The sequence below is a fragment of the Ascaphus truei genome, chromosome 19, assembly GCF_040206685.1.
Source record: "Ascaphus truei isolate aAscTru1 chromosome 19, aAscTru1.hap1, whole genome shotgun sequence".
NCBI classification, from domain to species: Eukaryota; Metazoa; Chordata; class Amphibia; order Anura; family Ascaphidae; genus Ascaphus; species Ascaphus truei.
The window spans coordinates 572,470-589,425 of NC_134501.1; the positions used below are offsets into that span (position 1 = coordinate 572,470).

The window sequence follows — 16,956 nt, forward strand, 5'->3', positions numbered from 1 at the left end:
CACGAGAACACAGATCTCTGGAGCTGACAAATAAGACTTCTAAACCTGGATGCTGACATTTTCTGTGCACACACGGGTGCGGTTCCAGGAGAGCAGAGAAGCTTACTCTACAGCAGCTAACAGATAATACTTTCATTCTTAAGATACTTCTTATATCTGCTTATTTCATGCTATGTGTTTGGGGCTGGGAGACATGCTTAACTCAGGGAGTTGTGAATTAATTGCATTGTATTTCACTAGAAATACTCCCAAGTGAATAGAAGCTTTGTTAACCCCCCCCCCCACCCCCTGTGTTTGGATGGTTTCGTGATAAAAAGGAAAAGGCACAATAAAGCTTTGTTATAATTTCACCTTACAAAAGTCTCCAGTTGTGTACCTCTGTGAACGTCCGTCTACAAGCTCCAATCATACTGGAGAAGTGTTCTCTATAGAGCGCTACATCAATTGTAAATCTACATTTGTGATTTACATGTTGGAGTGCCCATGAGGCCTCAAATATATAGGGCGCACGGCAAGACTTTTACGGGTCCGTATCCTACCTAGAACACTTGGGTAATATTAGGAAAGGTGTATTTACATACCATGTCTACAAGCACTTCAGTTAACACCATCAGTCTGACCCCAAATTTGAGAAATCTGACACCAACATTAGATTGTAAGCTCTTTGGGGCAAGGGCTCTTTGTTCCAAAATAGTCTATGTACAGCTCCATATACACGTCGGCATTAAATAAGAAAAATTATAGGCTAAAGCTGTTAAATTTCGGGCATTATTGAAATCCCTGCTCTCTGGTTAAAATTCTGGGCATTATCCAATCAGGAATGGCACAGTGCCAAGTTTTTCAGCCAGTCAGCTTTCAGTTCTCATTCACAAAGAGTGAGATCAGCTCTTAGACAGGGGAGGTGATTGGACAGGAGGCAGCAGCAAGGCACTGACTCCTCTCCCATCCTGCATGCAGAGATATCTGTACAGGAGAGTGAGGGGAAAGGTGTGTGTGTCTGTTGTGTGTGTTTTGTGGGTGTAAAGGGGGCCAGCAGAGTGTTTTATTGGTGTGTGTGTGTCTGTCTTCTGTTGGTGTGTGTTGTGTGGGTGTAGAGGGGGCAGCAGAGTGTTTTGTTGGTTTGTGTGTGTCTGCAGTGTGTGTTTTTGTGGGTGTAGAGGGGGGGCTGCAGTGTGTGTTTTGTGGATGGAGATGGGGTGCAGAGTGTTTTGTGTGTGTGTGTGCAGTGTGTGGGTTTACAGGGGGCTGCAGTGGGTGTAGGGAGAGGCAGATGTGGGTGCTGGTGTGTTTTTGTGGATGTAGAGGTGACCGAGTGTTTTGTTGGTTTGTATGTGTTTTGTGGGTGCAGAGGGGGGTGCTGCAGTGTGTGTTTTGTGGGTGGAGGAGGGGTGCAGAGTGTTTTGTGTGTGTGTGTGTGTGTGCGCAGTGTGTGGGGTTTCAGGGTGCTGCAGTGGATATGGAGGGGGGGCTGCTGCTGTGTGTTTTGTGGATGTAGAGGGGGCCGCAATCTGTTTTGATGGGGTGTGTGTGTGCGTGTGTGCGTCTGCAATGTGTTTTGTGTGTGTAGGGGGTGGTGTAGAGGGTGGGGGAGAGCAGCAGAGTATGTTTTGGTGTGTGTGTGTCTGCAATGTTGTGGGTTTATAGGGGGCTACAGTGTGTGTTTGTGGGTGTAGAGGGGGGGCTGGTGTGTGTGTGTGTGTTTGTGAGTGTAGAGGGTGGAGGAGGGCTGCAGTGTGTTTTGTGGGTGTAGAGGAGGGAGGACTGCAAAGTGTGTTTGTGTATATAATGGGGGGGGTTGCAGAGTGTATTTGTGTATAGAGGTGGTAATGCAGTGTGTGTGTGTGTGTGTGTGTGTGTGTGTGTGTATGTATATATATATATATATATATATATATATATATATATATATATATATATATATACAGTGTTCGACAAACCTATACATTTGCTCGCCCCGGGCGAGTGGATTTAACCCCCGGGCGAGTAAATATTGGCCCAAGCAGCACACGTTTGGTACTAGGTGGCGAGTAGATTTTTTTGTGTGGCGAGTAGATTTTTTGGTGATTTGTCAACCACTGTGTATATATATAGAGGGGTCTGTGTGTATGTACAATTTCCTTGTAATAAACTTTCAGTAAAAGCATAAGAATGTAGACAATCATGCTGATAATAATCATTATGACTACAAAAGTGTATCTTTTTTATGATTTAAAAAAAAAAAAAGCCTACATTTAGCCTATAATAGTAATACAGCGGCGATCCGCTGATACAGCGGCACCGAGAAGGGGGCCGCCATGTCTCCTTCCGAGTCTTTGCCGCCGGCGCGCATGCAGAACATAGGTTCCGCACAAGGTGGGAAATACCGGATTGCGCATGCTCACAAGGGTGGAAAATACCGGGTTGCGCATGCGCATAGCTGAAAATCGTCGGTTCCGCTTTCCGCGATTTTCACTATACGGCGGGCCCTTAGAACAGAACCCACCTTATGCCCGGGGACTTGCTGTAATCCCCTCAGAACAGGGCATCGCCTCGGGCCTTCAACTCTTCCAGCTTGGTCATTATTGGCATGTAATGCCCTGTTCTTCAGGGATTATTACTTAAATATTATTGTTATTGTTTCATCCAGATTCTGGATTGTGAAATCAGCCAGCAGACTTCCTTTTGGTAACGAAATCCTTATGTAGGTTGACATTTGCAGTTGGTTCTAAATTCAAAGGAATGTATTGGAGGTACATCTAGCAATAAAGAAGTTAATTTAGTCTAGATGTCCCTGGACCGGACAACGTGAGCCCCATCACCCATCACCATCCAATGTTATCTCACATTCACATTTTGTCTTTTCAGATAATGAATTAAGAATCTTTTTGGCCGACCAAAAGGCTCCCTACTTTAACCCGAAAGTAAAGCTCTCATTGGAGTAAGTATTGTAGTAACTACTTTGCATGTTTTTGCCTATGCCACTGACCAGGTAACATTAAAGTAGCAGTGCTTGCTGATTCCCATGGGTTTGCATTTTTTACTTACTTGAGGAGATCTCTCTTGCCATTTCCAAAGCTGTTTTTAATTTTTAAATCGAATACTTTGCATTTGAAATATGAAGTGTCCGGGAGCTCTCTCCTCAGAGACCAGTGCAGTCTAAGCACGGGCAGCCAACTCCAGTCCTCAAGGGCCACCAACAGGTCAGTACATCCCTGTTTCAGCACAGATGGATCCATCAGTGGCTCAGTCTTTGATTGAGTCACCTGTGCTAAAGCAGCCATTGAGAATTGGAGTTGGCCACCCCTGGTATAAAGGTTACCAGGGTAATCTCAGAAGCCAGCGATTAAGAAAATCAGGATTTTTAACAACACAATGTGTTTTTTTGTTTAAACAGCAGGACATGCAAGATACTGACGTGTTAAAATCCTCTAGGGAAAGGGGAGAAGAGGTTGCTGCTTTAAAGTGGATCAGCGGATGGAAATTGATGTCAAACTAGAGATTTTAATAGTATATTGAATTCAGCTATAGACAAAGGGTTGACATTGTGTTTATATGCGTAGTACCAGCTTCATGTCCCTAAAGCAGAGTCTATCACAGATGGACAACCCCAGTTCTCATGGGCTACCAACAGATCAGGTTTTCTGGATATCCCTATTTCAACACAGATGACTCGGAGTGGCTCAGTCGACGATATCCTTAAAACCTGACCTGGCGGTGGCCCTTGAGGACTGGGGTTGTCCCCCAATGGTCCAACATGAAATGGTGTTGGAAAAAGGCCCGGCTTGTGGCCATCAAGGTCATATCTTTGGTATAAAAATATATAAATAAGGTACAGCTGTGATACAGACAGGCACTGTTTCATTTACTTGCTTCCACTTCAGGAAAGAAGGGGTCGTGATAACCAGTGTTGTTCCTGGAGATTACGATGGTGACTCACAGATGGATGTCCTGCTGACTACCATTCCACACAATGAAGTCAGTAATGAATCTCCGTTGTCTGCTGTTATCTATTGGGGACAAAATCAAACGCTGAGTAAGTTGCGCTGGTGCTTTTGTATTACCCATTAACAGCTGGATGGAGATATGTACATGGTTATCTCCGACTGTGTAACGTGTCACTAAAAGACACATTTAGATAATAATAGAACTGTAGTTTCATTCGATTCCAAAGCGTTTTCCAATTGCAGAATGAATGCGGTGACATATACATTGAGAATTCCAGAGCAGTGTTATTATACTGTATGTTAAATAGCTGTGTTATTGTATGTGAAATGCAATAGTGGAATTGAAGATGTTTGTTTGAGTCAGTTCAGAAAAACCTGACTGGCACATTTGCAATACAGATTGGTAAGTCATAATGTCTTAGTTGGAGAGAGTTGCATTGCAGGTCTCTATGGCAATAAAGAGGTTAAAATCGGTGGTCTAACATGGGTATGTATCAAGCCGTGATGCAGGGTATGACACCCTGAGTTGGCGGTAACTGTAATTTAAGTAAATGTCAATTAATGAATGATTGGGCAGAGCAACCATCGGGGGAGGGAATGCTGGGCCAAATGTCCCGGGGCCAGCGGCGATGGGGCATCCTGTCAGATGTCTGGGGCATTTGGTCAGGACCATGTCGCTGCCGGCGTTGAGCCGCCACGCACCTCGCTACAAGGACATCTCACCACTGGCCGTTTCCACGCCAAGATAAAACACTAACCTTACCCCCATAAAAAAAAACTAATCTTAGCCCATAATGCTAACGTTACTCCCTGCCCTAAAAACCCTTCGCCCCTTACCCTAATTCCCTGCCCTAAAAACCTTAACCCTTTACTCTAAACCCCCTATCCTTAACCCTCTATGCTAACATCTTAAACCCCTTATGTTAACTTAGATTATTGGTAAACGCCTGTGTTGACTTTGTCGTGAACAAATGTTCAATCCCACCCAGCCGGCTGAACCCAGAAGTTAGGCCTGTCCAGAAGTGGGATGGAACTTCTGGAAGCGTCAGGGCCTACCAAGCACAACAGGTGGGCCCAACTCAGTCTGCCCCTCAACATAGTCACCAGTGTTTTTCAACCAGGATTTCTAGGAGCCGTTGGGTTCCCCGGGCACCCCTAAAGGGCTCCCTGCAATTTTCTGGGCATTTGAAATTTGTATCAAATATAGAAGAAATTGCAATGCATTTGATCAGATTTGCTATTAGAGAGGGTTGGTGGTTGCTCAGAATTTCACTTAGGGTTTCTTAACCAAAAAATGGTTGAAAACCACTGGTGTAGATGTTTGTCTTGGACCTCGAGAAACCTTGCATCGCGGCTTGATGAATCTTGGCTTATGTGGCTTAGAAGAGTAGTTATCTAATTTCACAATTTTTAAACCTGCTAAGACAGTTATTACTCCCCAGCGTCATCACACACCCCTCTACTTTCCCTCAAAATACCGGTATGAGCAATCCGTATAACCCTGACTTAGAACAACAACATCAGAATAACAACTCTGGGGTTTTTCCTTGCGAAAGGATAATGTCATTGTTGTTCTTGAAATAGTTTCTCTACCTTCTTCGGCATGGAAACCCCAGTTCTAATTGCTGAAGCACCCAATCCATTTCAAGTGATCCTGATCGTTAAATCTCCTATAAAAGTGTCTTGGAAGTAAAATAAAAAAATACCCAATTCTCACAACAATTTACAATTAAAACAGCAATCCTGGCTTTTATATATATATTTTTATTATTGATTATTTTACATAATCTGAACTAGGCGGGCGGAGGGTGGCTGGAACTGAACTTTGTGTTAGGTGCCAATGTTTTCTCTCCCTTCTGGGCCATTCAATATGTTTGTCACGAAGCAGGCCAATAGGAAACAGGCTTCCTATTGGATGAATGCGGGCTCCATCTTTAAAACCCCCAAAACTGCACCAGCACCAAAAACTGTAAATATTTTGGTATCTGGGGGGTCTGAAAACAACACTGTACAGTTCCAGGGGACCCCCAGGTTCCAATGATGTGAAAAAAAAACCATCAGAGACAGGATTGCTGCCTTTAAAATAACTCCAGGTCAACAGTTTGATAACAACTCGGGGCGATATTTTTTCTCATATACTATTGTCATTTAACACGTTGTATTGTAATATTGTGCCAACCAACCCCTTCCTTAACCCCTTTTGCTGTCAGAGGGGCAATGTGTTGCAGGACACTCAGTGAAGGGGTTAACTGCCCCAGGAACCACTCCCCAATACACAGCACCGTCATATATTTGTACAAAGGGACACAACATGAAAGTAATATTTTCAGTGCTCGGGCAGCACCAGAGTGTCACACTGGATCCCTGGCATTTCCGCATCGCAAGCCATCATGTGACACGGCTGGTCCCGAATTCAGACGGGATCTCCGTCCGGACGGTTAGCCTGATCACCCCCTACAAAACAAACATTTGCCCATGATGTACCTGGTACTTTAAAAAGATGAATGCTCTTAGCCTCCTATTTAATATGATGAAAAAGTGGTCACACATTTGATGAGACATTAAGTTACATTTAGGTGAATGGAAATGACTGCGTGGTGAACCTTCAATCTACCCTTATGTTCCCTGAATGTCATGGAGCCGGCACGCCGGGGGCACGTATGACGTTTCATGAACATTGTGGTAGTAATGCTAAAAAAATATATATCGTTTTAAGGATATCTTGGTTTGGGCACAGGTGGCTCAATCACTGGCTCAGATTTCGACAGGGCCAGTGATTGAGCCACCTGTGCTGAAGCAGGGATATCCTACAAAGCTGACCTGTTGGTGGCCCTTGAGTACTGGAGCTGGGAATTCTACATACAGGCATACCCCGCGTTAACATACGCAACGGGACCGGAGCATGTATGTAACTATGTAATACAGGCATACCCCGCATTAACATACGCAATGGGGCCGGAGCATGTATGTAAAGCGAAAATGTACTTAAAGTGAAGCACCACCTTTTTCCCACTTATCGATGCATGTACTGTACTGCAATCATCATATACGAGCATAACTGATGTAAGTAACGCATGTGTAACAGGCTCTATAGTCTCCCCGCTTGCGCACAGCTTCGGTACAGGTAGGGAGCCGGTATTGCTGTTCAGGACGTGATGACAGGCGCATGCGCGAGCTGCCGTTTGCCTATCGGGCGATATGTCCTTACTCGCGAGTGTACTTAAAGTGAGTGTCCCTAAACCGGGGTATGCCTGTAGTATGTTCCCCTGATCTGCTTGTCAAACTGCACTGCTGAAACAAATACATTTCTGCATCTATAGAAATTGGCTTTTTTTTTGTTGCTTTCAGCGGTTACTGTCGGGTTAAAAATACATAACATTCCTAATGAGACTCTTTCATTAGGAAGCTACATACAGTACATTATAGGTTTGAATGTTAATGGTGCAAATAAAAAAAGGAACGCGAAGATATAAATTCATTACATTTAAAAAAAACCTTTTCAGCCGCCAATTGTGAAATATGTTGAATATTTAAAGGTGCAGTTTCCCTGGATTTTTTGTTTATTTTACCAAAAAGATTTATTCACCATATTGTACAAATAGGAGTATTTTCCACTTTCTATTTTTGTATAAAATGATTATTTCTGTTGTTAAAATGAGACCAAAGCTGAAATGGAAACCGCAGCTTGGTGCTCCCACCTTGTAACGTCACTGGAATTTAAAGCAGTTTGTTTCATGTTATCGCTTTTCTTCCTTTAAGAGATCTCATCCTGCTCTGTGCAACACTCCTTTTTATTTAAAAGTAGCTGATACTCTGTTCAGGAGATAGAAATGTTTCAAATAAGGAGTATTTTCTTTTAAAAAATATAAATACATTTCTTTGGTTGGGAAGCTTGGGGTCTCCGGAGCTGAACTGCAAAACCTTTGTCAAAACGACCCTGTATTAATGAACACTCTAGCACACCAAGCTAGTTCTCTCCCGTTTACGTGAGAATCATCTCTATGCCAAGATGGAGACATTTATTTTTCACCAAACGTCCACTTCTTTCTTGGGATACATTATCTCTGATAAAGGCTTCTCCGTGGATCCTGATAAACTCAAGGCAGTTGTAGATTGGCCCCAACCCACTTCTCTCAAGGCGATTCAGCGGTTTCTTGGCTTCGCCAATTATTATCGTAAATGTATCCGTTATTTTTCCGCCACAGTGGCTCCCATCAACGCCCTGACGAAGAAAGATGCGGACACTTCTTCCTGGTCTCCTGAGGCATGCCAGGCCTTTGAAACTCTTAAGAAAGCGTTAGTCTATGCTCCCATCTTACGCCATCCGGACCCTAAACTTCGTTTCACTTTGGAAGTTGACACCTCGGATATTGGAGCAGGAGCCGTACTCTCACAGAGACAGTCCCCCCAGGATAAGCTACATCCCTGCAGGTTTTTCTCAAACAAATTCTCCCCCGCAGAAGAAAACTACGATGTTGGCAACAGGGGACTCTTGGCCATCAAACTTGCTCTGCAAGAGTGGAGACACCTCCTGGAGGGTACTGAAAATCCGATTTCGATCCTCACGGACCATAAAAATCTATTATATATCAAGGGTGCCCGTCGCCTCGGTTCCCGTCAGGCTCGCTGGGCATTGTTCTTTTCCAGATTCAAGTATATCATTTCCTACATTACTTGTACTAAGAATCTAAAGGCTGACGCCTTATCCCGTCAATTTGTCAGTGAAGACAGATCTGAAGACATTCCTGGCACCATCTTACCCGCCAAATATGTCATCTCGGCTAACTCTTTTGATGTACTGGACAAGATCTTTGAGACTCAAACGCTCATCCCCGAGGGTATGGAAGTGCCTGAGGGCTATTTGTATGTTCCACCTCAATTTCAGCAGAAGATCCTTGAGTGGGGTCACTCCTCTAAGTCTGCCGGTCACCCTGGTACAAAGAGAACTTCCGATTTGATCAGACTCACCTTTTGGTGGCTTAATATGTTTAAGAATGTCAAGGAATTCATCAACTCATGTACCACCTGTGCTCGAAATAAGTCCGCCCGCAATAAGCCGTCTGGTCTGCTTCACCCCTTTCCCATTCCGGACCGACCGTGGATCCACCTCTCAATGGACTTTATTGTTGAGCCTCCTGTTTCTTGTGGGATGAATACTATTCTCGTTATTGTTGATAGGTTTTCCAAACAGGCTCATTTCATTCCTCTCAAGGGTCTTCCTAATTCTGCCACCTTAGCAGATATTTATATCAAAGAAATATTTTGTATTCATGGAGTCACACTCTCTATAGTGTCCGATCGGGGGTCACAGTTAGTCTCAAAATGTTGCCGTGCCTTGGCTCAAAGGTTGGAGATAACTCTTTTTTTCTTCTGGGTATCATACCCAAACCATCGGACAAATCAAAAGAACAAACCAGTCATTAGAGCAATACCTGTGATGCTTTATTTCTGACGCACAGGACAACTGGATGGAACTGTTCCCATGGGCCGAATTCGCCCATAACTCACTCAGAAATGAGTCCACTCAAGAATCACCATTTTTTTTATAAATTATGGGTTCCATCCAGCTCGCCTTCCTAGTTCTTCCAATCCTTCTGGAGTTCCAGCAGCAGATTCCAGGGTAAACTCGCTCCAAAATTCTTGGAAATTTTTTCAAAAGACTCTACAGGAAGCAGTACTCAGACAGAAGACACACAGCCATCGCCGTGAGGCAACCAAGTTTAGGCCAGGAGAAAAAGTGTGGCTTTTGTCTGAGAACATAAGATTGAAGACACCTACACTGATACCTGGGCCCATTCACCATTCTCAAACAGGTCAATCCAAGGTGTACCGCTTGCAACTGCCCCAATCTATGAGAATCCCGGCAGTCTTCGACGTCTCATTGTTAAAACCTGTTGTTCAAAGTTCTAAGTTTCCTGACATCTCGCCTAAATCTCCACCTGTCATCGTACAGGGTCAAGAAGAATTCGAAATTCAATCCATAATCGATTCCAGATACTCCAGAAGAGGTGCCCAATTCCTCGTACACTGGAAAGGCTTTGGACCGAAGGAATGCTCATGGATACCTCTTCGTCAGATCCATGCTCCCGGCTTGTTAAGGCGGTTCCACGCCAGGTTCCCGCACAAGCCTTATGGGAATCGTCCTGAAGCCGATCCTCAAGGGGAGGGTACTGTATCAAGGGGGGGAGGTACTGTAAGGAATCGGGGAACACGTCCTTTGCGACGTGTTTCCTCCTTATCTGTGATCGCACAGTCCTCCACTCTGGCACCAGCGCGTGCACGCACCCCCGCTCTGCTTACAGAGCGCACGCGCAGCTCTTCGAGGTTGCCACGGAGCTTAGCTCCACCCCCTCGGACACGTCGCACTTCTCTCGCACGCGGCACACTCCCATGACGCCGTGCACCACTCGCCAGCTGCGTGGCAAGTTATCATCTAGCCCACGTGTCTCCTGCAGCCAATCCTTGCCTTCGCAGAGGCCGTGCCTCCGCTCCGCCTCCATTGCTACTGGTTCATGTCTGCTACAAATACTCTGCACTTCACTTCCTGCTTTGCTGAACATAACTAATTGTAGCCTTGTGATCCTGCGGTTGTTGTGCCTTGCTTTTGACTTGTCTCTTTCACAGTTTGGATTACTCGTGTACCGACCCGGCTTTACTTTTGAACCTCTATGGATATCGACCCCGGCTTGCCCTCGACTCTGCGTACCTCTCCAAACCAGACCACGGCTATACGGACTTCTACGATTCTGACCTCTCCAATCCTAGACCACGGCTTAACGGACTTTGAGAATTCTGACCTCTTCATCCCAAGACCTTGGCAAGTATTAGGACTAACCCGCTCTCTCCAACCCAGACCTGCCTACGTTGACAATCCGCCTGCCAGGCACGCTTCCGCTGCTGTGGGTGCGTGGTTCTATACTTCCTCACCTCAGTACCGGGTCCTGTCTTGCTCGTGGGCAGCGCAAGCTTTACAGCTGTACACCTGATTTTCAACTAAGAAAAGATCAGAACACGCACAAGTGTCAAGATACTAACATTATATGAGTTAAACTCCTAGGCTTCTGGAGGGGGGGAATTCTGCATAAATCTTTTTTATCAGAGAAGCGCTGGAAAAGACGGATTTTGTAACAGCTGGCTGTTTGAAGATGTTGCCACGTGAACTCTCTAGGGCCGGCTATGTGTCTTTCAAAGAAAAAGTGTAGTGTTGGACCGGGTCCTACTTGAAAAAAAATGGGTAACAGGTACCCGGCCAAAATGAAATGACCTACCCGGCCGGGTACCCGGTTACCCGGTTGGCACTTACCTGGGGGTGGAGGAAGATGGCTGTCCAATAGGAACGCTTCTGCTCCGGTCACGTGGTTCCCCAGCTCTCACTGCTATGGAGTCCTGCAGCTCCAGCACCGGCTGAACACACATTTCTGATGCTGCCACCGCCACAGGACCTCTGCTGACCTGCCTAGTTGTCGCCGCCGTCTTCCTCATGGGTCTTCCTCGTCTTCCGTCGCTGACAGCAGGTAAGTGATGATGTATTTTTCAGCTACCCTGACATTACCCGGCGCCGGGCCCACTTCTCAGTTGCCGGGTCCGGGTAATGTCCGGGTAGCTGAAAACCTGCCGGGTACCGGGTAATTCCGGGTACTCGGTACATCACTAAAAATGTGCAATAAATATAAACTGCTATGTTTTATTTGTATCTTTTTCTACATCATGTTATAAAAAGAATTGTAACATGTACAAGACAGGAAATTCACTTATAAAACCAACTAATGTGCATTTTGTGTCTCCTTTTGCAGATATTAATAATAAAACTGTGCTCAATAGAAAGTTTGTGGATGAACCACTGATCATTGAGTAAGTATTTTAGATGTACCCATCTATCTACACACAATATACGACTGATATATTGTGGTTCTAAAATAATTGTGTTTTAGTTTTGCCGAAACGTAATTATTTTTGTTGTTTTTTTTGTTTTTTTTTAATTATGGGAAATAATTTGTAAACCATTTTTAAAACTTCAGTATTTTCCCAATTCTTTGCAATACTTGACAACTTTATTAACAAAAACACAAAAAAAAAAACCCCTCCCAAAAATTAAAACAAATCAATGAGAGGATGAGTTCTTATTGTGTTTTGGCTTAAATTTGGCTCAGATTTGAAAATTTGTTCCGAAATTCAAGTCGAAAATCAAATGCTCAAACTGCTCGATTTGGCAATAAAAAGTAAAATCTGCAAAATGTGGATTCTAACCTGCAAAATTGCCCAAGGATTTCCTTTCCCATTGCCCCATCTTGTTTGTTGCACTTATCTTATATACAGTGTGTGTGTGTGTGTGTGTGTGTGTGTGTGTGTGTGTGTGTGTGTGTGTGTGTGTACACACTGTATATAAGATAAGTGCAACAAACAAGATGGGACAATAGGAAATATATCTATATATACATGACATGCAAATGAATATACAGGAATATTTACAGTTGCTTTATGCTTTACTGTGGAGGGTTTTAGTCACTTTTTTTTACCCACCATAACCTTAATAAATATATATAAACAACAAAAAAAGACAGTGCCCGATCCTAGTGTAATATGAAAAATACACTTTTAATACAAATATTAGGTCCAACAAATTTAAACTCACAAACGTAGGTATATTAATAGCATGTAATGAGTATACTCATTTGCCAACTGCACGATGATACTGCTCCGCTTACACGTCACTCTCTTCCCAGTCCCAGCTCCTCTGAGCCACCGTCCAGCAGGGGTTTAGAGACTGCGCAACCTCTCCCGATGTACCCCGGAAGTCCACCACTCTCACAGCAGTATCCGGATGGGAGGAAATGGCACTGTGACCCCGTAGAGGTAAATGTAGGCGCAATTAATACACCAGTTTATAGCAGAGTTCATGGAGTCCCCGCAGATAATGCGACAAAGTATCCACCACTGTCAGTAGCTCACACTAACTTCCCAACGCGTTTCTTCACACTCTCTGTGATTTCATCAGGGGATATATGACGGATGTGCGTCATAGCTATTTATATGTGTGTATGTCAATCAACCCCCTTTCTGGCTGATTGGTAATTGGTAAAACACATGAAAGTGATAAACTAATAAAAAACGTTATATTGGCCAAAGCAACCACATAAATAACAATTGTTATACACATCAAGTCTAAAATTGAAGCAAATGTATATCAATACACAAATCAAGGTATTCCTATATACAAATATATCTGTACATAAAAATGTAATTAATATCTCTTAAATGATATGTTATGAATGCACTTATTCTTATCTGTAACTGGTTATGTATGCATACTCTTAATCTATGCTTGGCTCAGAATTTAATTACCCATATTGGTATGCTTAACCCTACTATTGATCTTGATGATTGTTACACCATATACAGACATGAATGCCAGTTATTCATTGATATACACTTAACATGGAGATCACTGGATTGCAATATGAATATTAATTAAGTATATAAATAATTAATCATTTATTAATTTAATCCTATATATTTGAGTTTCATATACTTAATTAATATTCATATTGCAATCCAGTGATCTCCATGTTAAGTGTATAAGAGATATTAATTAAATTTTTATGTACCGATATATATGTATATAGGAATACCTTGCGTTGGGAAGTTAGTGTGAGCTACTGATAGTGGTGGATACTTTGTCGCATTATTTGCGGGGACTCCATGAACTCTGCTATACACTGGTGTATTAATTGCGCCTGCATTTACCTCTACGGGGTCACAGTGCCATTTCCTCCCATCCGGATACTGCTGTGAGAGTGGTGGACTTCCGGGGTACATCGGGAGAGGTTGCGCAGTCTCTAATCCCCTGCTGGACGGTGGCTCAGAGGAGCTGGGACTGGGAAGAGAGTGACGTGTAAGCGGAGCAGTATCATCGTGCAGTTGGCAAATGAGTATACTCATTACATGCTATTAATATACCTACGTTTGTGAGTTTAAATTTGTTGGACCTAATATTTGTATTAAAAGTGTATTTTTCATATTACACTAGGATCGGGCACTGTCTTTTTTTGTTGTTTGCAGATCACTGGGAGGTCGTTGGTTCCTGCAGAGAGCAGTCTGATCCAGATCCATGGACCATCTATCATTCTTTTAAGATACAAGACAATATATTTTTTCATGTGGTTTTGAATATGGTTTTTTATTGATTTTTATCTATTTTTGGTGGTATTGACTGGTGCAACATTTTTATTCACATTTTTTAATTTTTTATTTTTTAGTCATTAGCTCACACTAATCTTGCTATATTGGTTTTTATTTTTAACATTTAATTCATTGTTTATTTTGTGTGTATGATTTTAGATATTTTATATATATATATATCTTTTTGTAATTATTAATACTGCTGACATTGAATAACTATTAGGAGTATCGTTATTTAAGTGTAAAGTTATTAGCACCTGAGGGGCCCAGTCTTCTCTTTGTCTGTTAAATATATATATATAGATAGATAGATAGATAGATAGATAGATAGATAGATAGATCTATATATATATTTTTTAAAACGTTGTATGTTTGCTGTGCTTCTGGGCAATCAGATTGGTCCGTCGGTCCGTCACTCCGCCTCGGGCCAATCTGATTGCTCCCTCGACCCGTCCGCCCCCGCACACATCTCATTGGCCTGCGGCCTTCGCTTACCACACCTACCCCACTGGCACACTCTCACAACAGTCACCATTTTTCCGCCTCACCGCCTGCTCTCACTCCATTCGACGACGCACGCCCTCTCGCTCCCGCACACACTCCTCTGTACCCTGCCAGCACCCCTCCCGTTCACCGCCTACCCACCCCTCCCCTTCACCTCAGACCACCTCTCCCCGCCCACCCACGTCACTGCCCGGCCACCCACTCACATCACTGCCTGCCCACCCTCCCACCCAAGTATCTGCCTATTCGTCACTGCCCACCCACGTCACTGCCCGCCCACCCACGTCACTGCCCGGCCGCCCACTCACGTCACTGCCCACCCACGTCACTGCCCGCTCACCCAAGTCACTGCCCGGCCGCCCACCCACGTCACTGCCCGCCCACCCACGTCACTGCCCGACCGCCCACCCACGTCACTGCCCGGCCGCCCACCCACGTCACTGCCCGGCCGCCCACCCACGTCACTGCCCGGCCGCCCACCCACGTCACTGCCTGCCCGCCCACCCACTCACGTCACTGCCCGGCCGCCCACCCACTCACGTCACTGCCTGCTCACCCACCCACCCACTCACTCACCCACCCAGCCACCCACCCACCCACGTCACTGCCCCACGTCACTATATCAGCTAGTATATATATATATATATATATATATATATATATATATATATATACAGTGTTCGACAAACCTATACATTTGCTCGCCCCGGGCGAGTGGATTTAACCCCCGGGCGAGTAAATATTGGCCCAAGCAGCACACGTTTGGTACTACGTGGCGAGAAGATTTTTTTGTGTGGCGAGTAGATTTTTTGGTGCTTTGTCAACCACTGTATGTATGTATGATATATATCAGCATGTTTGTCAGTGTGTCTCATTATGCCCAAACTATAAGACCTATAACAACCAAACTGGGAAGGATTACTTTATGTATCAAAATAAGGTGAACTGTCGGGGTTTTGATCCTCTCGAACACTCCATAGGGGGAGTGCATTCTATGGCTTATTACAATTTCTCCAAGTAAGTCCGCCACTGGGTGATGTACCTGGTAGGCTATATATCTTGCATTTGACATCATACTGTTGACATCATAATGAGAGTCAGATAGATATAAAAGTTTACACAAAAAGCAGATGAAGAAAGAGGAAGTCAGTTGGCATGTGAGGAGCAAGTAAAAATGCTGGAGAAGGAGAGAGGCGGAAAGAATTGGGGACATCATAAGGTATTAAAGGAAAGTGATGGGAGGGAGAGGGATTAGGAGGAGAGGGGGAGGTGAGAGGAGGAGGTTGGTTTCTTAGAATTTACCCAGTAATGCCGGGTACTTTCAGCTAGTTGTATTATAATTCCCTATACTGGATGTTGTAAAGCCCTGAGTAAAACTGTGGGCGCTATATATAAATAAAGATTTATTGGTAAATATAGCTCTTTATATTCCTCCAATCAGCTCGGGGCACCAAGGTTCACATACATAGGTGACCCCCGTTTCAAAATGTGCAATTTGTTTCTTTAACCTGAACGTTGCTGAAAATAAATGAAAGAATAAATAATAAAACGGTTCAGATGCACTTTTTCTGCACTGACCTTCATTGCACTTATCTTTTTCTGCTTCTTTCTAAATACATTTTATTGCATGTTTCTCTGCACCAAAGTAATTTTCGGTTTCTGTACTATTTTCTTAGTATATTTGTTTTTATCTTTCAGCTTTAATGGAGATCTGATTCCTGATATACTTGGTTTCACAGCTGAAAACAAAATGCTGCAAATTACATATGGCGGGTAAGTCCACGTATTCCATATGCATTTTTCATCTCTCAAAATGTCTGCGTCCTAAAGAAACGTTTTGCGGATTGTGACCTTTTGCCTTCCTTGTCTTTTCACGTTAAATATTTTCTGCTAGACATAAGTTCCATCTCATGCAGTTTTCAGGCCTCTGTGTGCCATTCATTTTGCTGTACCATGAGAAGGGCACTTGCACTGCTAGGATTTTATATAATCCAACATTTAAGGGCTGTTTTCTTATGTCTTCAGAAAAGCACTTGAGAATTGATAAAAGGTACAATCTCTTGGGTCCAAATTAACCATTGGCAATGACGTGTGTAAGGGGTGTAAACAGATCTATGTCCATCAAGTTCAACCTTGATTAAATTTTAATTGGGCGAGATACTCATCCTATATTTAGAGTTATATCTACCCAGAGGAAGGCAAACAAAACCGCCCAATGTAACATTTGCCAATTTTGTCTCATAAGAGGTGGGGGGGAATTCATGAAAGTGAATTATCAAGAAAACAAAAATTTTCATGGTGTGGTATCCACAACTGTTCTCCATATTTAAGATGGGGTCTTACTAAGGAA

General features: G+C 43.6%; 1 protein-coding gene across 1 annotated transcript in view; it reads left to right on the forward strand.

The window, feature by feature from the left end:
- ITFG1 (integrin alpha FG-GAP repeat containing 1) overlaps window positions 1–16,956 on the forward strand; it is a 300,241-nt gene that overhangs the window by 10,876 nt on the left and 272,409 nt on the right. Inside the window, exons 2-5 of the mRNA XM_075576274.1 lie at window positions 2,845–2,917; window positions 3,861–4,012; window positions 11,717–11,774; window positions 16,305–16,379. Of these exons, the coding sequence (XP_075432389.1) occupies window positions 2,845–2,917; window positions 3,861–4,012; window positions 11,717–11,774; window positions 16,305–16,379 (358 nt within the window). The remainder of the gene's footprint in view (window positions 1–2,844; window positions 2,918–3,860; window positions 4,013–11,716; window positions 11,775–16,304; window positions 16,380–16,956) is intronic.